Source organism: Odocoileus virginianus, chromosome 21, assembly GCF_023699985.2.
Source record: "Odocoileus virginianus isolate 20LAN1187 ecotype Illinois chromosome 21, Ovbor_1.2, whole genome shotgun sequence".
In the NCBI taxonomy this organism is placed as follows: domain Eukaryota; kingdom Metazoa; phylum Chordata; class Mammalia; order Artiodactyla; family Cervidae; genus Odocoileus; species Odocoileus virginianus.
The window spans coordinates 55,645,604-55,670,721 of record NC_069694.1 but is presented as its reverse complement, the minus strand read 5'-3'; the positions used below and the strand labels follow the sequence as shown (position 1 = coordinate 55,670,721).

Sequence of the window (25,118 nt, the reverse complement as noted above, 5' to 3'; positions counted from 1 at the left end):
TTACAATGAACCAAAAATTTGTTGTTATCTATAGAGCTTCTTCGTGGCATACCCATTTTAGAAGGCATGATTTAAGCACTGTCTGAAATTTTCTTTTCTTTGAAATATTCTCTTCAATTCCCAAATTATTCCTTTGCATGTTCTTCAAAACTGAGCATTTTGGTTGCCAGCAATCATCCCTTCCTTAGCCTTTCTATCCCTTCCTCCACATCCTCCTACTTGGAGGTAACTTGATTCTAATAAGTTTTCACCATTCCTTGGAAAAGGAGAAAATCAAGCAACATACACATTACCTTGATATCAATGAGAGAGAAACCTTTACTGGAATTAAGTTGACTTCATGTTTTGAATGAAAAACTGATCCCACTGAGGCCATGGCCTTGATAACATAGAGACAAGCACTTTGTTCCGAGGCTTTTCTGGGACAAATAATGCTAGTAATAAATTAAATATAATAAGTTTTAATTAAGTATAAAACCAGACCAAGAAAAGTGGGCATTGCTATAGTAATTTAAAAATTATATCTTCTTTAGAAGGCTCTCTAGTCACTTTTTACATGTGGGAAAAAATTATAAATTATCTCTCTCTTTTACACACACACACAACAGTTAAGGCAAACATCCAGGTGCTTTCATAATATTTTAAATCAGTAACTTTACAGTAACACAAACTAAAAAAATTAAAGCAAGCATCCTGATGCTTTCATATAATGATCTTTTTAAAACTAAAAATATATTTCCTAGATATTTGAGGAAAGATGATTTTGGGGAGAGCAGGAATGAATTTTTTGACCCTTATTCAAACTGACAGCCTCTCTGAATCCTGATAAGAGAGAGCTATCAGCAGAGAAACACCTCCAAAGCACCCTTCATGAGCGATTTGCTTCAGTTCTTCAAAAAAGAACTGAAAAAACTCAGTGGTGCCACTTTGAAATAGACACATCAAGAACTGAGGAAAATCCATTCTATTTTTCAGGTTTGGCTATGAAAGAGCAACCAAGAATCACAGCTTCTAGCCACTTCTGTCTCCACATTTTAACTGGTAGGCAAGTGATTCTAAAATTGTACACTAATCGGGCTATAGAAAATTCAAGCAAATAGAACCTCACTAATGGTAGAGTCCAGTTTCCAACTTACTTCTCTTCTTTCCCACCCACTCAAAATCTTTGTCTCTTTCTTCTTCTACACACACACACACACACACACACACACACACACACACACACACCAAATGAGTCAGGAAGAGTGATCTGTCTCAGGACCGGCTGCATGTTAGATCAGAGCTGGAATTAGAACCCAAATCTCAGTGACAGGAGCCGGCCAACTGCTATTCTAGACTCCGGACAAATCCACTTCAGGCTTATGAATTCTACATATGCTGAATTAGGCATTAATATTTTGTCTGATGTTGCCTACCATTGACTCCTAAAGAAAAACAACAAAACCAACAACCTTTGTACCTGTTAATCACTGCCAGTTCCAAACCTAAGACCAAAGACCCAAGGCAGGTTACTTAGCCTCTGAAGGTTCTTTCCTTATCTAAAATTAGCAGGCTGAACTGGGGATCTCTGAGAAACTTTTCAGTTCTAAAAATGTCTGCTTTTCATCCGCCGTTTTATGCTTCATCCTTGATGTTTGAAATTTTCACTAGGTGGCAGGATTCCACCATCACATTTTGAAAGGATTTTCCAAGGAAGCCTGGGTGCAAAAAATTTCAAAGAAACTCCTTTCTTCACAGTGAACATAAATTAAAAAAAAAAAAAAGAAAGAAAGAAAGCCAAAGGGAAAGAAGAATAACTACAAAGGCCCATGGTCCATATATTTCATGAGGATCTAGATCCATTTTTAATGTAAGTATAAAATATATATTTAATCAAATATATTCTTTCCTATAGTACTTCAATTTAGTATTAAAATTAGGTAAAAGTCTGCTTTTTCTCATGTATTTTAAAATTGGTCTTAACTGAATCACAATTAGACAATACCAGATCCCCTCAAGCAAACCGGTAAGCATACTGAGCTAAGAAACAAAGCGATCTAATGGAAATAAAAACACCTAAAATATTTTAAATCATTATTAGATGCATTTCAAAGTTAACGTCTAAGTTATTTACAATATATTTCCAGTGTCTCTGAATTTTATTTTGAGCACTTGACAAGATGAACGCACATGATGGACCAGGGTACTTAGATTTTTGCATTTATTAGCCAAATCCGTAAAAGAATATTCTTTCAAATAAATTTATGAGATCTTCATATTTAAAAAAAATATTGCCCCAAGCTGGTCTTCTCATGGATGCTGTATGATAAATGTCGTTAACAATACTTTATAAGAGTCCCCCAAAGAGCCAAGCCAATTGGTTATACTGAGCTGAGCGTTTCTCCTCATCCAGAGCCAAGGAAAGGGACGTGAGACAATAACAACTGTCGATTCTAAGACTGCCTAGGAGAAACATTCCCAAGTGTCTTGCTGGTTGCCAGAGAAGCAGCTGATTAACTAGGCTTTTCTTCATCTGATAAAATATATAGCACTCTTTCCCCCACCCCATTAATGACTGATTAATTACATATGTGCTATATGTTACTCTCCAAAGTTTTTCTGAAGGGGAAAAAAAAAAAAAAAAAAAAAAAACCACCCACATCCAAGAAGGATTCAGTGTCAGCATCGAAATCAAACTAGCATAGAGACCTCTGAATCAGAGCTTGGATAAACCATCAACAAGTGGCTTTTACTCCTTCTTTCCCAGCCCAGGACGGGATGTGATGACCCATCTGCGGTGATCCTACCTTGGCTACTTGTAAAGGCTGCTGCTGCTCCTTGCCACCTTGCAATCGGAACCCCCAGGGCGCCCCTCCGCTCATGGAAATGCAGATAAAATCCCCCGTGCCCATTTTCTTCTTTCAGGCGGGTAGCATGGAGAGCTTGGAAAGACGGACGGAGCCTGGGTGCGGCTGAGTCCCTGCGCTCAGCTTCGGGCTCCCGCCGAGGAGGCAGCCCCCGGGGCGCACAGAGCCTCCGCCGCCGCGCTGCCCGGCCGCAGCCTGGAATTTGCGCCGCTAATGGGATCGGTCCCCGGGCGGCAGGGGCGCTAGAGGCATCGAGGACACAGCCCACTCTTGCGTCACGCTCCTTTGCTCAGCCCACCTTCAGGGAACGGGAAGAGCCTCACACTCGAGATAACGTCCCCATTTCGGGGCGAGATGGCGGGGAGGGGGCGACGGGAGCAAAAGGTCTCTAGCTCTAACTGATTAAACCCCAGCCCTCAAGTGAAAGAATGAGAGGAAAAGTTAACATTGAATAATTCCGTAAATAGTAGAGGACGCATGAAGGTTTTAATCTCCAGGCCACAAGGGACATCCTAAAATATGAGCTCTAAGGGCTGAACTAATAGATGATTAGATTCTCTCAAACAAATGTTTTGAGAATTGCCACCGTAATGATGGAAACAGACAAAAGGGAGTTTTAAAAAATTATTGCTCTTCTTAGCTTTGTTGTTTGCAGCCTGCAGAACTAATCTGCAGGAAATAAAAGAAAGCAAAAATATTTATTTTAAAAAAATGAAAACAAAAGCCTGGTACTCCGAAATGTACTTTTCCGAACTGGTGCTTACATAGTTCAGAAGGTGAAGGAGAGACGGAGAGAGGATTCGCCCCAGAAGCTACATTCTTATAACTACCTCTACTGCATGATTTGCTTTAAATTTAAATAGTGTTTCATTTTCTTCCTTCCTCAACAGGAAGGAAACTTCTAAAAACCTGAATAGTCAGCCAACTGCATACAATGTCACTGCATACAAGTTTCTTATTTTTATATAGTCTTTCATCAAGAGTTCTGAGTCTGGGTGGTCCAATATAAAGTTGATTTTATATGTGGCACAAAATAGTTTAATGTTTTGAGTCTGAATATGACCTATCAAAAACTGTCCAAATGGAACATTTTTATTTTCCCATAATACTTTTATTTTCCATGACATTCCATATAAAAACACACTAAATAAAGGACAGCCTGGGAAAGTTAGCGTTACATGTGCCACCACACCACTGACTTCCAATCTCTGCCTTTTTCATTAGTCGGCAGCGTCATACAATGAACATTTACACAGCTCTGCTCCCAGAACCTAAACATGCCAAATGATTTTATTTGTGTCTCATCACTGGAGTAAGAAAGACCATGTAATCAGAAACCATTGGTGCCAGAAGAGACTCTCCGAAGGTCATGAGGACCAGACTCTCATTCCAAGTTTGCTTCTCTTTGGAAAGGTAAATTGACTTGACCAAAAATCTTTCTTTAAAAAAAAAAAAGAATTGTGCAAGTACTGACATCCTAAAATAGGAACTCTAAGAACAAAAGAGAAAGAAAAGAACTTTCTTTACATTTGTTCTTTCTGTTTCCTCCTGTCTCTTCCACTCCTCACCCACTCCAGCCTAGCTTCTGTCCCCACAAAAGGAAAAACTCTCAACAAGGTTACTTATTACCTTCTTGCTTTTATGTAGCCCTTGCTTTTACTGACCATGTCCTCCTAAACTGTTTTCTCTTTTAGGCTTCCAGGACACAGCATGCTCTTGGCTCTGCTCTTGCCTCCCTAAACACTGCTGTCTCACTTTGGGCACTTCTTGGCTCCTACTCACCCAATAAATGCTGGTGCTCTGTGCCAGGGCCATGTCCTGGTCCTTGTGTTTCCTCACTGTATCCCATTCCTATGGGTTCTCTCATTCACCCTGCAGAATTTAACCTCCCCCCTCAATCCCAGATATCTTTCCTTAACTCCAGGTCTGTGTATCCAGCTGCCTATTAAACTTTTTTCTGGAGATATGTTCACAGAATATATCTCAGAATATATCACAGAAAACTAAAACTCAATATATTCAAAATCAAGTTTGTTATTTATTCTCAAATTTCTGTCTTCTCCTATGTCCCCCATCTCAGGATAATTAACTAACCCATAACCTTTCTCTTATGCATGGCCCTTTCAACCCTGACTTAAAAAGTAAATATGATGCTGGAGGCTGGAACTGGGGCAGCTGTATTGTGACCATGAGGTAAAGCCAAGGGTAACAATAAAGATTGCACTACTGACCAAGTTACTGCCAATAACTATCCACCTCCAGTCCTCTTATTGTGCAGGAAAACCCATACTTTTAAAAACTGCTGTGGGTCCAGTTTATTGTTACTTGCAGCCAGCACACTCCTGACTGCATTGAATGAATAGAGTTTCCATCCAACCAGTTCTTTCAGACAGAGAAATAAGAATTGACGTGTTGCTATAATTTATTAAAAGATTTATTCTGTGTCAGAAACTTGACATATAGTATTTTATTTCTTTGCATGTTTATCCTCAAAGCAGCCTTGCTAGGTAGTTATCAATGTCTCCTTTTTGCTGGTAATTAGCTCAGCCCTAGAAGCTACATGTAGAGTTAGGCTTTAAACCTTTGCCTATTTGAATTAAAAATATCTGTTCTTATCATTGCTATCCTATCTCCAGGCCTTAAGTATTTTCTTATTCTCATCTCATGCATCCAATTACTCATTAAGACCTACAGATCTAACTTCTACTAATAAATAGATTGCAAATCTGTGCCTTCATCCCATTTCCACTGATATAATTACTTCTGTCTCTGTGCTGGATTTCCACAATCCTCTAACTAGTCTCTCTGTCGTGGCCTTGCTTCCTCCTCAATTCATTTTTCACTCTATATAGCCAGTGTGAAATTTCTGCAATGCAACATCTACCTTGTTTTCCCTCTGTTTAAAGTCTTCAGGGTTTCTTAGAAAAGCCAAGTTTCCTTTCCATAGATAACACTTCCTGCCTCCCACTCCTCACTTGTCCTACCTCTCCTCTCACCTTGAGTTTTATGATTCAGACACACAGGATGACATTCAGTTTCTCTAGCTAGCTCTGTTTTTCCATCTCCTAAGGCATTCTTCCAAGCGATCTAGTCCTCACCCACACACAGATCACCTGATAATTTCTGTTCATCCTCCTGCTTCACATTAGATATCATATTCTCCAGGAGTCTTTTCCTAACCCTCCCGCTCAGTGTCCAGGTGAGCGGCCCCCTCTATGTGCCACTATCACTGTATTTTTCCATCTCATCCTAACGGTCTCTTAAAATGAATCCTTTACTGGATTGTTAACCTGTGAGATTAGGAGTCATTTCTGAATTGTATCCCCAAGTCTAATACAGTTCCTGACACATAATTGGTGCTCAATTATTATGAGTACAATGAAAAAATAGATAAGATATCCCAGAATAAAAGCATAGAAAAGAAGGCCAATGAATTCTAATTTTTTTTTCTTTCTCTCCTCTTCATTTGACTTTCAAAACCTGAAATAGAGCAGAATTCTTGAATTATACCATTTAGAGAACATGTAAAATAGGTAATGGCTGCCTCCTAACATCTTGCCTCTTCCCCATTGATAGCTATTAAGTTGGGTAAAATTGATCCTCCCACCCCAGTCAGCATAGATGATCTAGTTAATAAGAGTAATCTTCCCCTTTAACATAGAGATTAGTTCAGGAATGGGTGCAAATCTAGGGCTAAGTCAAGGACAGTCCTCTGGCCCCAGTGATTAATTTGTATATGGTCCAACCAAAGGGAAGCTCAAGGCTTTTCCAGGTAGCTGTCAGGAGAGATATCCACCCTTCGTGGATATTGATAGCAGTAGTGGAATCCAGTATGAGGATGAAAATCCACCAGGTGGTGGTGGGAGGGTCCTCCCTGAGTCACTAGGCTCCTTTATATTTTTCTCGGTGTGTCGGAACTCGAGATCCTAATGCTTCTTTTCCTGAGCTATTGCTCAGGGTTGTGTTTGCAGCATGCAGCCTTGAGAAATGAGGTAATTTCTCAGCCTTGGACAAAGAGCAAGTTAGCTAGCTGATTGTTAGCCAAAAACAAAATAATAGCAATGGACTCATTAACTCTGGTGTTCCTTAGCTGTGCAAACTTACTGTGTGTGTAACATCCATCTGGGTCCTACCACATCAACCCTGTGGGGTCTGAGGCAAGATTAACGGGTGTCAACAGGCTGATGTCCCCGCTGCTTGCTGCGCCCTCATAGTCAAACTCTTTGTCTCCACCCAAGAGTCTCACGTCTGCTTTCAGCATCCATGAAGCAGTAACAGGGTAAGTTAGTAACTTGCAAGGAGGGTAAAATTAAATCCCAGGCCAGTGGGGTAAAACTGAGATACTAGTAGAGGAATGGAAACAGAGCCCTGGTCAAAAACCACATAAGCCAACTCTTAATTTTATTTGGGATGTAAGAATCATGTCAAGACCAAAATACATATTTTAAGGGAAAAATGTGTCTTAAGTGGTTTTGAAAATGATCTTCTTAGACTGACTCTACTTCTGAACCATTTAAATTACTTAAGACTGTACCAGATGCTCTACTCTTCATTCATACAGTTTTTATTCAGCTAATAATATTTATACTATCTTTCCCAATTTGGATAGCACGTTAAGATTTCTGAGCCTAACATGAACTGAGAAGACATATTATGAAACAAAAATATTCCATTAGGAGTGACTTATTATACAATCATTTTACATTGATCACCTATGCCTAGTTTATGCAATTTTCATTTTTCTAATTTAATTTTTCACTCAAATATAACTTTACTTTCTGTTTTGAGCTAATGTCTATGATCCCTTTCTAACTATTCAAAAAACAGAAACTATTCTTCATTATGAGTAATATAGTAACATTTTAAATTTTGGAGAAAAATAAAGCATCACAGTGAACTTCAGTTCAGTTGCTCAGTCACGTCCGACTCTTTGCAACCCCGTGGACTGCAGCATGCCAGGCTTCCCTGTCCATCACCAACTCCTGGAGCTTACTCAAACTCATGTCCATTGAGTTAGTCATGCCATCCTTGGTTCTCCCCTTCTCCTCCCTCCTTCAGTCTTTCTCAGCATCAGGGTCTTCTCCAATGAATCAGTTCTTCTCATCAGGTGGCCAAAGTATTGGAGTTTCAGCTTCAGCATCAGTCCTTCCAATGAATATTCAGGACTGATTTTCTTTAGGATGGACTGGTTTGATCTCCTTGCAGTCCAAGGGACTCTCAAAAGCCTTCTTCAACACCACAGTTCAAAAGCATCAGTTCTTAGCCACTCAGTTTTCTTTATAGTCCAACTCTCACATACATACATAACTACTGGAAAAACCACAGCTCTGACTAGATGGACCTTTGTTGGCAAAGTAATGTCTCTACTTTTTAATATGCTGTCTAGGTTGGTCATAACTTTTCTTCCAAGGAGCAAGCATCTTTTAATTTCATGGCTGCAGTCACCATCTTCCGTGATTTTGAAGACCAAAAAAATAAAGTCTGTCACTTTTTCCATTGTTTCCCCATCTATCTGCCATGAAATGATGGGACCAGATGCCATGATCTTAGTTTTCTGAATGTTGAGCTTTAAGCCAACTTTTTCACTCTCCTCTTTCACTTTCATCAAGAGGCTTTTTAGTTCCTCTTCACTCTCTGCCATAAGGGTGGTGTCATCTGCATATCTGAGGTTATTGATAGTTTTCCCGGCAATCTTGATTCAAGCTTGTGGTTCATCCAGCCCATTGTTTCTTATGATGTAGACAAAGAGCATTAATCATGTAAATGGTTTTCTGATTTCCTTAGCAGAGTTAAAATGCATTAAAAGTATGGCTGATCACAGAAAATAGAAGTCCCAAGAGACACTGGGTTTGGATTTTATTTCCTTTAAGTGTGCCCTTTACTTTCTATGCAATTGCAACTCTGCATATAAGTTAAATAAGCAGGGTGATGATATACAGCCTTGATGTACTCCTTTTCCTATTTGGAACCAGTGTGTTATTCCATGTCCAGTTCTAACTGTTGCTCCTTGACCTGCATACAGATTTCTCAAGAGGCAGGCCAGGTGGTCTGGTATTCCAATCTCTTTAAAATTTTCCAGTTTGTTGTGATCCACATAGTCAAAGGCTTTGGCATAGTCAATAAAGCTGAAGTAGATGTTTTTCTGGAACTCTCTTGCTTTTTCGATGATCCAGCAGATGTTGGCAATTTGATCTCTGGTTCCTCTGCCTTTTATAAAACCAGCTTGAACATCTGGAATTTCTCAGTTCACATACTGTTGAAGCCTTGCTTGGAGCATTTTGAGCCTTACTTTGCTAGCGTGTGAGATGAGTGCAATTGTGCAGTAGTTTGAGCATTCTTTGCATTGTCTTTCTTTGGGATTGGAATGAAAAGTGACGTTTTCCAGTCCTGTGGCCATTGCTGAGTTTTCCAAATTTGATGGCATATTGAGTGCAGCACTTTCACAGCATCATCTTTTAGGATTTGAAATAGCTCAACTGGAATTCCATTACCTCTACTAGCTTTGTTCGTGGTGATGCTTCCTAAGGCCCACTTGACTTTGCATTCTCGGATGTCTGGCTCTAGGTGAGTGATCACACCATCATGATTATCTGGGTCATGAAGGTCTTTTTTGTATAGTTCTTCTGTGTATTCTTGCCACCTCTTCTTAATATCTTCTGCTTCTGTTAGGTCCATACCATTTCTGTCTTATTTTGCTCATATTTGCATGAAATGTTCCCTTGGTATCTCTTAATTTTCTTGCAGAGCTCTCTAGTCTTTCCCATTCTATTGTTTTCCTCTATTTCTTTGCATTGACCACTGAGGAAGGCTTTCTTATCTCTCCTTGCTCTTCTTTGGAACTCTGCATTCAAATGGGAATATCTTTCCTTTTCTCCTTTGCCTTTTTGTGTCTTTTCTTTTCTCAGCTATTTGTCAACAAATAATTCTTTTGGTTCCTTATCACAATTCCAAAGTGTTTCTGTGGGTCGGCCGGCCCCCCACACAACCAACAAGCAAGTCTCAGAATGCCAGCAGGGTGTCCAAGAATTCAACTAAATTCTGACACTATCTACCAGGAGATAAGGGCTTGGTCCCACAAGACTGGCCCCCCACCCTCACTCACACACACTGCAGATGCCAGTTGCAATCCTACATTCTTGCTTGTACTTCTGACCAACTGACTATAGATCAGAGTTTCCAAGGACATCCCCCTCCTTGGGTTTGATTAATTTGTTAGAGTGGCCCACAGAACTCAGGTGAACACTTACTTACATTTACCAATTTATTAAAGGATATGTGATAACATACACAGAGGAACACAGAGGGAAGAGGTGGGCCGTGAAGAGAAGGTGTGTGGGTGGGGCAGGGGCTCTCATGGCCTGTGTTGGGCCCAGCCTCCCAGCACCTCCATGTGTTACCCTGCCTGGAAGCTCTCCAAGCCCCATCCTTTTGGGATTTTATGGAGGCTACGTCACATAGACATGCTCAATCATTAACTCCACTTTCAGCCCCCTCGCTTCTCAAGAGAATGTGGGGCGTGACCGAAAATTCCAAGCTTCTAATCATGGTTTGGTCTTTCCGGCGACCAGCCCTCATTCAGGAGCTCACCAATGTCACCTCCTTAGAACAAAGGCACTCCCATCATCCAGAAAATTGCGAGGGTTTTAGGAGCACTGTGGGAGGAACAGAGGTCAAAGACCAATATTAGAACAAGAGACACTCCTAGTGTTCTTATCGCTCAGGAAATGACAAGGGTTTTTAGGAGCTCTGTGTCAGGAACTGGAAAAAATGGCTAATATGTATTTTTTTATTATCTCACAACATTATTGTAAAACCATGTGAAATTTAGAATAACTAAAACTGGAAAAATGCACCATGATTTCACTATTTAAACCAAACTTAAGTTTTCTTTCCTTTTGAGCCACCAAGACTTGCTGATTATTAAAGGGACTTTTAAAAAAAAGTAGCAGGCATCTTACAACATTAGCTAATTTATTTATGTTACCAGGGCTTCCCTGGTAGCTCATTGGTAAAGAATCTGCCTGCAATAAAGGAGGCCCAGGTCCAATTCCTGCACTGGGAAGATCCCTTGGAGAAGAAAATGGCAGCCCACTCCAGTATTCTTGCCTGGAGAATTCCATGGACAGAGGAGCCTGGTAGGCTACAGTCCATGGGGTCGCAAAGAGTCAGACTTGATTTGCTAACTAACTGTATATTTATATGAGTTAAATTTGAATGAATCACCAAATGAAACCACATGGATGAAAATCCTTGTAGGATAAATACATACTAAAAGTTTCACTTTCAAAAAGCATGCATTGTAAAAATGGTGTGTGTGTATGCTTGTGCCTGTGTGTGTGTGTGTACTTTAGGGACAATGAACATGGAGTTAAACATATTAGAAAAGATAGTTTTAGGCATTTGAATTTTCCAAAACACTGCAGGGCACTGGCTGTCCCATCACAGAGTGAAATACAGTGCTGTGACTCATGATGTCTGCTGACTATATCATTTTGCTACTTTATGGTTTTGCTAATAAATCTCCTTTTTTGCATTTCAGATTGTACTGGATTACGTGAAACGGAAAAAAGTAAAAAGACAACTTTAAAGGAAAAATGTAAGGTAATGTCAATGAATTATCAAAAATGAGATTTACCTTAGAGCTTCTATATTTTTAAACAAACAAAATCATTTTTCCACAGGTACAATCATTATTTGGAACTGTCACTAAATTATACCCTCCAAAATCAGTGTTAAATTTTAGAGCTTTGAAACAATGCATTTTGTCATTATTGCTTTATTTTTCTCCCAGCAAAAAAATGACTGACAACAATTTGATATAAGATTGTGTATCTGAGAAGAAATTAATATCCCAGATAAAGACAGTAAGATCTTTTCAAATAATTGTTCTTAACCTCTGGAGGAAACATGTTGGTTGGAATTAGTTACAGTTATTAGGTATACACATAATCGATATGATGCATAAACATTTGTTAACTCATATTTAGCAGTTATGCAACTCCTTGATGACTGGAGAATTACTAATTCATCATCTGCTGACCCCGCTAGGGCCTGCTGCCACTTGAGTATTTGTGTTGTTTCCTGGAATGCACGTGTGTGAAATACCATGTGAGCAGGTGGTGGTGGGCTCTGCAACATTCCAGTGGAGGCAAGAAGGGGTCGTGTGAAGGACACTCCAGGCCCTCCTAAAGGCATTTTCCCTGCGCTTCTGTGTGCCCGCTCTTGCTGAATGTGGTCTGGGGAGAAACCACCACTGTTGCTACTGCTGGTGACTTGAAGTCCCATCATGCAGGGTTGCAGAACTAAAGGGATGCACACTAGCAACTCCTACTTTCACACAAAGCCCAGAGTTGCTGCCTTGCCCAACCTTATGGCCTCAGGGAGTAGTTTACTAGGACTCTATTACAAAGCACCATAGACTGAGTGGCTTCAAGAACCGGCATTTATTTTCTTGCAGTTCTGGAGGCTTGAAGTCTGAAATCAAGGTTTCAGCAGAGCCTTCTAAGGCCTGTCTCCTTGCTTAGAGATGGCTATCTTCTCTAAGCGTCTTCTCATAGTCTTCTGTCTGTACCTGCCTATGTCCTAATCTTGACACCAAGCATGGAATTAAGGCCACCATAAGGAGCTCATTTTAACCACGTTGTCTTTACAGCCACTATCTCCAGATGAAGCCACATTCTGAGGTACTGGTGGGCAGGACTCCATGCATGAATCTGGAGGGATCAAGTTCGCCTGTAACAGAGAGGCCTGGCACACAGACAGTCACACTGCCAGTTACGTTTTTTCCAACACACAAGACTATATAAAAATATATGTGACGGGGGGAGGAGCCAAGATGGCGGGGGACTAGGACGGGGAGACCACTTTCTCCCCTACAAATTCATCGAAAGAACAATTGAACACAGAGCAAGCTTCACAAAACAACTTCTGATCGCTAGCTGAGGTCATCAGGCACCCAGAAAAGCAGCCCATTGTCTTCGAAAGGAGGTAGGACAAAATATAAAAGATAAAAAGAGAGACAAAAGAGCTAGGAACGGAAATCCGTCCCGGGAAGGGAGTTTTAATAGAGGAAGTTTCCAAACACCAGGAAACCCTCGCACTGGTGCGTCTGGGGGAAGTTTTTTAATCTTGGAGGGCAACCTAACTGGGAGGGGAAAAATAAATAAAACCCACAGATTACGTGCCTAAAAGCAACTCCCAGCAGAAAAGTACCCTAGATGCCCTCATCTGCCACCAGCAAGTGGGGGTGGAACGGAGAGGAGCGGCATTGCTTAGGGTAAGGACCCGGCCTGAGTGCCCTGAGGACAATTGGAGGGAGCTTTTGTGAGTTACCAACTTAAACTGTGGGACAGCAAAAGAGAGAGAGAAAATTAACCGGCACGAACACACTGCTGGCCGTTCGCAGAACAAAGGGTCTGAGCAAGTCCAGAGAAGAGCTCGCAGGCTGCGGACGAGCCCAGCTCCACCAGAGGCAGCGGGGAGGGGAAAGGGGCAGGCTCGGCCCCAAGGACCGCATTCCCAACCACACTGCAAACAGGCCTCCAGTTTCTAACCAAAGACTTCCTGAGATTCTGGATGGGCGACATCCGCCAGGAGGGTCGTGACTAGACATAGGGCGCATGCACCCGACCGGCGCGGGCGAGGACTGGGGCTGGGGACGTGGACGGGAGAAGGCGCACCCACCCAACTGGTGCAGGCGGAAACTGAGGCTGGGACCGTGGAGGGGAGAAGGCACGCCGCACCTGGGGAGAGTGCGCCCGTCAAGCTCCTGGCTGCCTGAGCCGCTCGGGCGGGAAAGGCACAAAACACAGGCGCAGCCGAGTCCGCGCTTTTGTGGAACACCCGAGGGCTGGAACCGCGCGCAGCGCAGGGCACGCTCCATATAGAACAGCCGGGAGCCTGAGCAGCGTAGACGGGAAAAGCAGCGCCAGTCCCTCCCCGCAGCGCGACGGAACTAGCAACCTGAATAAGAGACCACCTCCGCCCGCCTGTGTCAGGATGGAAATTAGAAGAGACCGGCAAACAGAAGCCAAATAAACAAAGGGAACCCCTTCAGAAGGGACAGGTGCAACAGATTAAAATCCCTGTAGAGAACTCTGACTACACCGGAAGGGGCCTGTAGATATCGAGAAGTGTAAGCTGGAACGAGGAGCTATCTGAAACTGAACCGAACCCACACTGACCGCAACAGCTCCAGAGAAATTCCTAGATATATTTTTACTTTTTTTTTTAATTAAAAATTTTTTTTCCTTTTTCTTTTTTCTCTTTTACTTTCTTTGAAAATTCCCTATTACTCCCCCATTACTCCTTAACTTTCATTTTCATATATTTTTATGATTTTTTTAATTAGGAAAAATTTTTTTCTTGTTTTTTTTTTCCTTTTTCTTCCTTTTTCTTTTTTCTTTTTCTCTTATTTCCTTTTAAAGTCCTTTATTACTCCTCCACTACTCCTTAATTTTCATTTTCATTTCACTATAACCTTGCAAAAAAAAAAAGAGAAGCCCTATTTTTAAACCGAACTTCATATATATTTCTAAAATTTTTTGTGTTTTTGTTTTTAATATTGTATTTTTAAGAGTCTAACCTCTACTCTAGATTTTTAATCTTTGTTTTTCAGTATGTGATATAAATTTTGGACATTTAAGAATCCAATATTCAGTTCCCATTTTTACTCAGGAGGGTGTTGATTACTCTCTCCTAATCTTGACTCTCCATCTTCTACCTCAGAACACCTCTATTTCCTCCTTTCCCCTTCTCTTCCCAATCCAACTCTGTGAATCTCTGTGGGTGTCTGGGCTACGGAGAACACTTAGGCAACAGAGAACTGCGTAGATCTGTCTCTCTCCTCTTGAGTCCCCCTTTTTCTCCTCCTGCTCATCTCTATCTCCCTCCTCCCTCTCCTCTTCTTCATGTAACTCTGCGAACCTCTCTGGGTGTCCCTCACGGGGGAGAACCTTTTCACCATTAACCTAGAAGTTTTATTATCAGTGTTGTATAGTTGGAGAAGTCTTGAGACTATTGGAAGAATAAAACTGAAATCCAGAGGCAGGAGACTTAAGCCCAAAACCTGAGAGCACAGGAAAACTCCCGACTACACGGAACATTAAGGAACAAGAGACCATCCCAAAGCCTCCATACCTACACTGAAACCAACCACCACCCAAGAGCCAATAAGTTTCAGAGCAAGACATACCACGTAAATCTCCAGCAATGCAGGAACATAGCCCTGAACGTCAACATACAGGCTGCCCAAAGTCACATCTAACACATAGACCCATCTCAAAACTCATTACTGGGCACTCCATTGCACTCCAGAGAGAAGAAATCTAGCTCCACGCACCAGACACCGACAGAAGCTTCCCTAACCAGGAAACCTTGACAAGCCAATCGTCCAACCCCACCCACTGGGTGAAACCTCCACAATAAAAAGGAACCACAGACCTCCAGAATACAGAAAGCCCACTCCAGACACAGCAATCTAAACAAGATGAAAAGGCAGAGAAATACCCAACAGGTAAAGGAACATGAAAAATGCCCACCAAGTCAAACAGAAGAGGAGGAGATAGGGAATCAACCTGAAAAAGAATTTAGAATAATGATAATAAAAATGATCCAAAATCTTGAAAACAAAATGGAGTTACAGATAAATAGCCTGGAGACAAAGATTGAGAAGATGCAAGAAATGTTTAATAAGGACCTAGAAGAAATAAAAAAGAGTCAGTTAAAAATGAATAATGCAATAAATGAGATCAAAAACACTCTGGAGGGAACCAAGAGTAGAATAACAGAGACAGAAGATAGGATAAGTGAGGTAGAAGATAAAATGGTGGAAATAAATGAAGCAGAGAGGAAAAAAGAAAAAAGAATCAAAAAAATGAGGACAACCTCAGGGACCTCTGGGACAATGTGAAACACCCCAACATTTGAATCATAGGAGTCCTAAAAGAAGAAGACAAAAAGAAAGGCCATGAGAAAATACTCGAGGAGATAATAGCTGAAAACTTCCCTAAAATGGGGAAGGAAATAGCCACCCAAGTCCAAGAAACCCAGAGAGTCCCAAACAGGACAAACCCAAGGCGAAATACCCCAAGACACATATTAATCAAATGAACAAAGATCAAACACAAAGAACAAATATTAAAAGCAGCAAGGGAGAAACAACAAATAACACACAAAGGGATTCCCATAAGGATAACAGCTGATCTATCAATAGAAACCCTCCAGGCCAAGAGGGAATGGCAGGACATACTTAAAGTAATGAAAGAGAATAAACTACAACCTAGATTACTGTATCCAGCAAGGATCTCATTCAGATATGAAGGAGAATTCAAAAGCTTTACAGACAAGCAAAAGCTGAGAGAATTCAGCACCACCAAAACAGCTCTTCAACAAATGCTAAAGGATCTTCTCTAGACAGGAAACACAGAAAGGTTGTATAAACATGAACCCAAAACAACAAAGTAAATGGCAACGGGACCATACCTATCAATAATTACCTTAAATGTAAATGGGTTGAATGCCCCAACCAAAAGACAAAGACTGGCTGAATAGATACAAAAACAAGACCCCTATATATGCTGTCTACAAGAGACCCACCTCAAAACAAGGGACACATACAGACTAAAAGTGAAGGGCTGGAAAAAGATATTTCACACAAACGGAGAACGAAAGAAAGCAGGAATCGCAATACTCATATCAGATAAAATAGACTTTCAAATAAAGGCTATAAAAGAGACAAAGAAGGACACTACATAATGATCAAAAGATCAATCCAAGAAGAATATAAAACAATTATAACTATATATGCACCCAACATAGGAGCACTGCAATATGTAAGGCAAACGCTAACGAATATGAAAGAGGAAATTAATAGTAACACAATAATAGTGGGAGACTTTAATACCCCACTCACAACTATGGATAGATCAACTAAACAGAAAATTAACAAGGAAACACAAACCTTAAATGACACAATGGACCAGCTAGACCTAATTGATATCTATAGGACGTTTCACCCCAAAACAATCAACTTCACCTTTTTCTCAGTGCACACAGAACCTTCTCCCGAATAGATCACATCCTGGGACATAAATCTAGTCTTGGTAAATTCAAAAAAATTGAAATCATTCCAGTCATCTTTTCTGACCACAGTGCAGTAAGATTAGATCTCAATTACAGGAAAAAAATTGTTAAAAATTCAAACATATGGAGGCTAAATAACACACTTCTGAATAACCAACAAATCATAGAAGAAATCAAAAAAGAAATCAAAATATGCATAGAAATGAATGAAAATGAAAACACAACAACCCAAAACCTATGGGACACTGTAAAAGCAGTGCTACGGGGAAGATTCATAGCATTACAGGCCTACCTCAAGAAACAAGAAAAAAGTCAAATAAATAACCTAACTCTACACCTAAAGCAATTAGAGAAGGAAGAAATGAAGAACCCCAGGGTTAGTAGAAGGAAAGAAATCTTAAAAATTAGGGCAGAAATAAATGCAAAAGAAACTAAAGAGACCATAGCAAAAATCAACAAAGCTAAAAGCTGATTTTTTGAAGAAAATAAACAAAATTGACAAACCATTAGCAAGACTCATTAAGAAACAAAGAGAGAAGAACCAAATTAACAAAATTAGAAATGAAAATGGAGAGATCACAACAGACAACAGTGAAATACAAAGGATCATAAGAGACTACTACCAGCAGCTCTATGCCAATGAAATGGACAACTTGGAAGAAATGGACAAATTCTTAGAAAAGTATAACTTTCCAAAACTGAACCAGGAAGAAATAGAAGATCTTAACAGAGCCATCACAAGCAAGGAAATCGAAACTGTAATCAGAAATCTTCCAGCAAACAAAAGCCCAGGACAAGATGGCTTCACAGCTGAATTCTACCAAAAATTTAGAGAAGAGCTAACACCTATCTCGCTCAAGCTCTTCCAGAAAATTGCAGAAGAAAGGAAATTTCCAAACTCATTCTACGAGGCCACCATCACCCTAATTCCAAAACCAGACAAAGATGCCACAAAAAAAAGAAAACTACAGGCCAATATCACTGATGAACATAGATGCAAAAATCCTTAACAAAATTCTAGCAAACAGAATCCAACAACATATTAAAAAAATCATACACCATGACCAAGTGGGCTTTATCCCAGGAATGCAAGGATTCTTTAATATCCGCAAATCAATCAATGTAATACACCACATTAACAAATTAGAAGATAAAAACCATATGATTATCTCCATAGATGCAGAGAAAGCCTTTGACAAAATTCAACACCCATTTATGATTAAAACTTTCCAGAAAGCAGGAATAGATGGAACATACCTCAACATAATAAAAGCTATATATGACAAATCCACATCAAGCATTACCCTCAATGGTGAAAAATTGAAAGCATTTCCCCTGAAATCAGGAACAAGACAAGGGTGCCCACTCTCACCACTACTATTTAACATAGTTTTGGAAATCTTGGCCACAGCAATCAGAGCAGAAAAAGAAATAAAAGGAATCCAGATACGAAAAGAAGACGTGAAACTCTCGCTGTTTGCAGATGACATGATCCTCTACATAGAAAACCCTAAAGACTCTACCAGAAAATTACTAGAGCTAATCAGCAAATATAGTAAAGTTGCAGGATATAAAATTAACACAGAAATCCCTTGCATTCCTACACACTAACAATGAGAAAACAGAAAGAGAAATTAAGGAAACAATACCATTCACCATTGCAACAAAAAGAATAAAATACTTAGGAGTATATCTACCTAAAGAAACAAAAGACCTATACATAGAAAACTATAAAACACTGATGAAAGAAATCAAAGAGGACACAAACAGATAGAGAAACACACCGTGTTCATGGATTGGAAGAATCAATATTGTCAAAATGGCTATACTACCCAAAGCAATCTATAGATTCAATGCAATTCCAATCAAACTACCAATGGTATTTTTCACAGAACTAGAACAAATAATTTCACAATTTGTATGGAAATACAAAAAACCTCGAATAGCCAAAGTAATCTTGAGAAAGAAGAATGGAACTGGAGGAATCAACCTGCCTGACTTCAGGCTCTACTACAAAGCCACAGTCATCAAGACAGTATGGTACTGGCACAAAGACAGAAATATAGATTAATGGAACAGAATAGAAAGCCCAGAGATAAATCCACAAACCTATGGACACCTTATCTTCGACAAAGGAGGCAAGGATATACAATGGAAAAAAGACAATCTCTTTAACAAGTGGTGCTGGGAAAACTGGTCAACCACTTGTAAAAGAATGAAACTAGAACACTGTCTAACACCATACACAAAAATAAACTCAAAATGGATTAAAGATCTAAATGTAAGACCAGAAACTATAAAACTCCTAGAGGAGAACATAGGCAAAACACTCTCCGACATGAATCACAGCAGGATCCTCTATGACCCACCTCCCAGAATATTGGAAATAAAAGCAAAAATAAACAAATGGGACCTAATGAAACTTAAAAGCTTTTGCACAACAAAGGAAACTATAAGCAAGGTGAAAAGACAGTCCACAGATTGGGAGAAAATAATAGCAAACGAAGCAACAGACAAAGGATTAATGTCAAAAATATACAAGCAACTCCTGAAGCTCAATTCCAGAAAAATAAATGACCCAATCAAAAAATGGGCCAAAGAACTAAACAGACATTTCTCCAAAGAAGACATACAGATGGCTAACAAACACATGAAAAGATGCTCAACATCACTCATTATCAGAGAAATGCAAATCAAAACCACAATGAGGTACCATTATACGCCAGTCAGGATGGCTGCTATCCAAAAGTCTACAAGCAATAAATGCTGGAGAGGGTGTGGAGAAAAGGGAACCCTCTTACACTGTTGGTGGGAATGCAAACTAGTACAGCCACTATGGAGAACAGTGTGGAGATTTCTTAAAAAACTGGAAATAGAACTGCCATATGACCCAGCAATCCCACTTCTGTGCATACACACTGAGGAAACCAGATCTGAAAGAGACACGTGCACCCCAATGTTCATCGCAGCACTGTTTATAATGGCCAGGACATGGAAGCAACCTAGATGCCCATCAGGAGACGAATGGATAAGGAAGCTCTGGTACATATACACAATGGAATATTACTCAGCCATTAAAAATCATTCATTTGAATCAGTTCTAATGAGATGGATGAAACTGGAGCCCATTATACAGAGTGAAGTAAGCCAGAAAGATAAAGAACATTACAGTATACTAACACATATATACGAAATTTAGAAAGATGGTAATGATAACCCTATATGCAAAACATAAAAAGAGACACAGATGTACAAAACAGAATTTTGGGCTCTGTGGGAGATGGCGAGGGTGGGATGTTTTGAGAGAACAGCATGTATATTATCTATAGTGAAACAGATCACCAGGCCAGGTGGGATGCATGAGACAAGTGCTTGGACCTGGTGCACTGGGAAGACCCAGAGGAATCGGGTAGAGAGGGAGGTAGGAGGGGGAATAAGGATGGGGAATACATGTAACTCCATGGCTGATTCATGTCAATGTATGACAAAACCCACTACAATATTGTAAAGTAATTAGCCTCCAACTTATAAATGAAAAAAAATGTGTCGGTAATTTTTGAGATTTTGATAGTTTTGTTTGTTCTCCATATTTCCCCTTTCTTCTATTCTAAGAAAATAGTCAGACACAATTTCCTTAACTCGGGAATTTTTCTGAGCAGAAAAAGAAGATTTTCAGTTTTGTAAGGCCTAACTTCCATGAAATGATTTTGCAAGATGTCCCAGAGCAGTGCCCTTGAAAAGCAAGGGAGACAGTTAGTTCTGATGAGCAGGGACTGGTGGTCTGTAGACCACCATGCCACTGTCAGAGAAAGAATTCTGGTGTTCCATTGAGCTTCTCTGATGGCACAGTTGGTAAAGAATTCACCGGCAATGCAGGAGACCCCAGTCTCCTGGATCAGGTAGATCCGCTGGAGAAGGGATAGGCTACCCACTCCAGTATTCTTGGAATTCCCTCCTGGCTCAGCTGGTCAAGAATCCACCTGCAATGTGGGAGACCTGGGTTTGATCCCTGGTTTGGGAAGATCCCCTGGAGAAGGGAACTGCTATCCACTCCAGTATTCTGCCTGGAGAGTTCCATGGACTATACAGTCGCAAAGAGTTGGGCATGACTGAACGACTTTCACTTCATTTCCTCAGGGGGAGATGGCTGCAGGCTCTTCAGAAGGAGGTCACATGGCAAAAGCAGGGCTCCGAACCTCTGCCAAGCTTCTTTAGTCACATGCATGTTACAGTGAGGACGGCCAAGACCATGGACAGCTCAATGATCAGAGAAGGCAGTGACTGATAACCTGCTCCTCTGTTAAATTCTAAATGTTAGTTGCTCAGTCATATCCGGCTCTTCGCTACCCCATGGACTGTAGCCCAACCAAGCTCCTCTATCTATGGAATTCTCTAGGCAAGAATACTGGAGTGGGTAGCCATTCCCTTCTCCAGTGTATCTTGCTGGCCCAGGGATCAAACCTGGATCTCCTGTATTGCAGGCAGATTCTTTACTGTCAGTCACCAGGGCAGCCCTATCGCCTTTGCAAACCCCAAGGAGGAAGGGGCCCTAGTAGTACCAGAGATTGGCTTTCCAACCTGGTGAAATGGAAGACTGGAGTTGTTTTTATATTCTTGAGCTAATTAAAAAGATATTTATGCACTTTTGAGCTTATAGTTTGTTCATTCATTCAAAAATCCTTTGAATGAATAAGGCCAGGTGCTCTTCTAGGTTTAGGTGGTGTAGCTGTAAGCATCTTGGGCAAAATTCCTGCTCTCTTGCACCTGCATGTTACTGGAAAAGCCAGACAAGTAAGTAAACAAAATAGCTTCAGCCAGAAATGAGAGCTAGAAAGAGAGGAACAGAGTGGCATGGCGGAGTAATGGGAGTGATACACATAGGAGACCAGAAAAGGCTTCCCTGAGCTGAGACACAAAGAATAAGGGGACAGTTATTTGAAAGGCAGGAAGAGTAGGAGGAAGAGCAAAAATATGCCTGGTCATGTGCAAAAAAAAAAAAAAAAAAAGAGAGAGAGAGAAAGATGGAGGTTAGTGTAGCTGAAGTGTAGTAGATGTGAGCCCGTTACTAGAGAACCTAACATGAAGTTAATGAAGCTGGAACTCAGGACCCTCCCTTCCAAGTTCCCTTCCAAAGTCCCAGAAGGAACACCAGCAATGAACTCACATGTTCATATGCCTTTGTAAAATCTGCCAGAGTAAAATACTTGATCTGAATTTGGTTAAGACTGTGATCTCTTTTCACTCCAACTCTCCCTCCATATAGTGGTGGAACATTACTGAAACCCAGCTAAAGGGAAGATGAGCGGGAGCTTTGTTCAGCTTGGTTCGGATGGAATATATTTATGTGGTTCTCGGTCACGTTTACACCAAGCTGTTCCCAGCTGCACCAGCAGAGGAATGAACAACTCCCAGGCACACTCCCCCCATGTCTAGGCCAGTCTGCCTGATGGACAGGGCCGGAGGTCTTACTTGACACTAACCACTCTAAGGTGCTGACACCATTAAGTGTTTGGGTAGTGGACATGAGCAGCACCTACAGATTAGTCTGGAAACTTTTTCAGGAGCTAAACATAAGTATTGTCAGTGAAGAGTTAGTTTCTTAATGCTGCCTAGTCAAATGCAAAGCTGTGCCCTTTCAGGAACATGCTAGATGACGCAGCACACATAATTATAAAGGCACCGTGTGGGTTTTCTTTTTTTGCTATTGTGAAAAACAGAACTTATCAGAATTCCTATGTTTCTGGGCACAAACCTGCAACCAGGTTACAGTCAAGCCATTTATCAATAATAAAAACTGTTAATTTAATATTGCTAAAGTTTACTGGAAAAAACAATATTACAAAGTTACGGTCATATAAAGAGGAAATCAAAGAGAATTCAACTAAGTAATATAGGGGAAAAGAGGTGTATCAAACAGTTAATAAAAATGTTGTTCTTCATCTGGATTTTTAAATGGTTGTAATAATGACCTAATTATTATACCTGTAGCTAATTTGTTTGGGTTTTTTCATAGACAAGACTAATGCTTTTTCATTTTTGTAATTTAGTTGTCTCTCTTCTGATCTTTCATTTTTCATCAGTTTTTCCACCCTCTGTCTAACTTTATATCTTCACAAGATAAATTAAAATGTCTGTTTTGCCCTTAGTCATCAGGAAGTTAAAAATATTTAAAATAGATACATTTATATTTACAAATGACAAAACGTCTAAGGTGCAATTCAAAATGCCTTAAAAAGTAAAATAAGCAATGCAACTTTTAGTTGCATTTATTTAGTCCTAGAATGAAGCCTTACCCTGAAGCCAAATTTTAGATAATGAGTAGTGATTTCTTTCTTTTTTTTTTTTTTTTAGTTTTTTTTTTTTTTCCATTTATTTTTTATTAGTTGGAGGCTAATTACTTTACATCATTACAGTAGTTTTTGTCATACATTGAAATGAATTAGCCATGGATTTACATGTATTCCCCATCCCGGTCCCCCCTCCCACCTCCCTCTCCACCCGATCCCTCTGGGTCTTCCCAGTGCACCAGGCCCGAGCACTTGTCTCATGCATCCAACCTGGGCTGGTGATCTGTTTCACCCTAGATAATATACATGTTTCGATGCTGTTCTCCTGAAACATCCCACCCTCTCCTTCTCCCAGAGTCCACAAGTCTGTTCCATACATCTGAGTCTCTTTTTCTGTTTTGCATATAGGGTTATCGTTACCATCTTTCTAAAGTCCATATATATGTGTTAGTATATTGTAATGGTCTTTATCTTTCTGGCTTACTTCGCTCTGTATAATGGGCTCCAGTTTCATCCATCTCATTAGAACTGATTCAAATGAATTCTTTTTAATGGCTGAGTAGTATTCCATGGTGTATATGTACCACAGCTTCCTCATCCATTCGTCTGCTGATGGGCATCTGGGTTGCTTCCATGTCCTGGCTATTATAAACAGTGCTGCGATGAACATTGGGGTGCACGTGTCTCTTTCAGATCTGGTTTCCTTGGTGTGTATGCCCAGAAGTGGGATTGCTGGGTCATATGGCAGTTCTATTTCCAGCTTTTTAAGAAATCTCCACACTGTTTTCCATAGTGGCTGTACTAATTTGCATTCCCACCAACAGTGTAAGAGGGTTCCCTTTTCTCCACACCCTCTCCAGCATTTATTGCTTGTAGACTTTTGGATAGCAGCCATCCTGACTGGCGTGTAATGGTACCTCATTGTGGTTTTGATTTGCATTTCTCTGATAATGAGTGATGTTGAGCATCTTTTCATGTGTTTGTTAGCCATCTGTGTGTCTTCCTTGGAGAAATGTCTGTTGAGTTCTTTGGCCCATTTTTTGATTGGGTCATTTATTTTTCTGGAGTTGAGCTGGAGGAGAGTCACTTTTAACTTAAGGAACAAAATTTTAATTCAAATTGCTGCATGTTTTCACCAAAGTGATGTTTTTGAGGCTAAACCATAAGTGCCGTCAGCTGTCACGGGTTTGCTAGCTACCCTGCCTTTAAAATCTTACTTTAATGCGTTTGTTTAATAGATGTTTATTATTTATTTCAGGCACTGTTCTAGGCATGAGAGATATGGAAATCGACAAGTCAGCCGAGATGTATTCTCTCTAGAAGCTCGTATTCCAGGATACAGGACAGACAATGAAGACAAATAACCCTATGTCATATCAGAAGGTGGTAAGTGCAATGAAGGAAAATAAAGCTATGGGGTAGGGTAGGGTAGGGTAGAGAGAGGCTAGGGGTTCCCAGGTAGCTCAGTGCTAAAGAATCTGCCTGTCAATGCATGAGACACAGGAGACACGGGTTCGACCCCTGGGTCGGGAAGATCCCCCATTTCCTGCTGCAGTATTCTTACCTGGAAAATCCCATGGACAGAAGAGCCTTGTGGGCTATAGTCCACAGGGTCATAAAGAGTTAGTGAGCACAAGCGCTTCCAGTCATATTTGAGCACAGACCTATTTTACGTATTCCTAGTCTGTTGCAGGAGTGGTGGTTGTCATTGTTTATTTACATCATGAAATATTTGGCTAAGCAAGATCCTGGAGGTATACTTTTATCAGAGGCAGACAGGTAGCAGAGAGAGGCAGGAGTCTGGTATGGATTCAAACCCCGACTCTGCTATTTTCTGCACAGCCTTGGGTAGATCATTTGTCTTTTCTGAACCTTGGTAGTCTCCTCTTTTGAAGTTTCCCTG

The 25,118-nt window shown here is 40.5% G+C and overlaps 1 protein-coding gene and 1 long non-coding RNA gene across 4 annotated transcripts in view; one reads left to right on the top strand and one right to left on the bottom strand.

Annotated features, from left to right (window-relative positions):
• Window positions 1–3,081, bottom strand: part of SYNPO2 (synaptopodin 2) — a 205,830-nt gene extending 202,749 nt beyond the window's left edge. For 2 of the 3 annotated variants that reach the window (XM_020879786.2, XM_070452383.1), the window contains exon 1: window positions 2,787–3,071. In XM_020879786.2, the coding sequence (XP_020735445.2) occupies window positions 2,787–2,891 (105 nt within the window). In that variant the 5' untranslated portion in view covers window positions 2,892–3,071. Of the gene's footprint in view, window positions 1–2,786 lie in introns of all 3 variants that reach the window. The other variant, XM_070452384.1, reaches the window with a different exon arrangement.
• On the top strand, window positions 1,311–24,609 carry LOC139030249 (uncharacterized). Its single transcript, XR_011482559.1, has 4 exons — window positions 1,311–1,849; window positions 4,071–4,259; window positions 11,386–11,447; window positions 24,474–24,609. It is a non-coding gene; the product is annotated as an uncharacterized lncRNA (long non-coding RNA).
• Window positions 24,610–25,118: the final 509 nt, after the last annotated feature.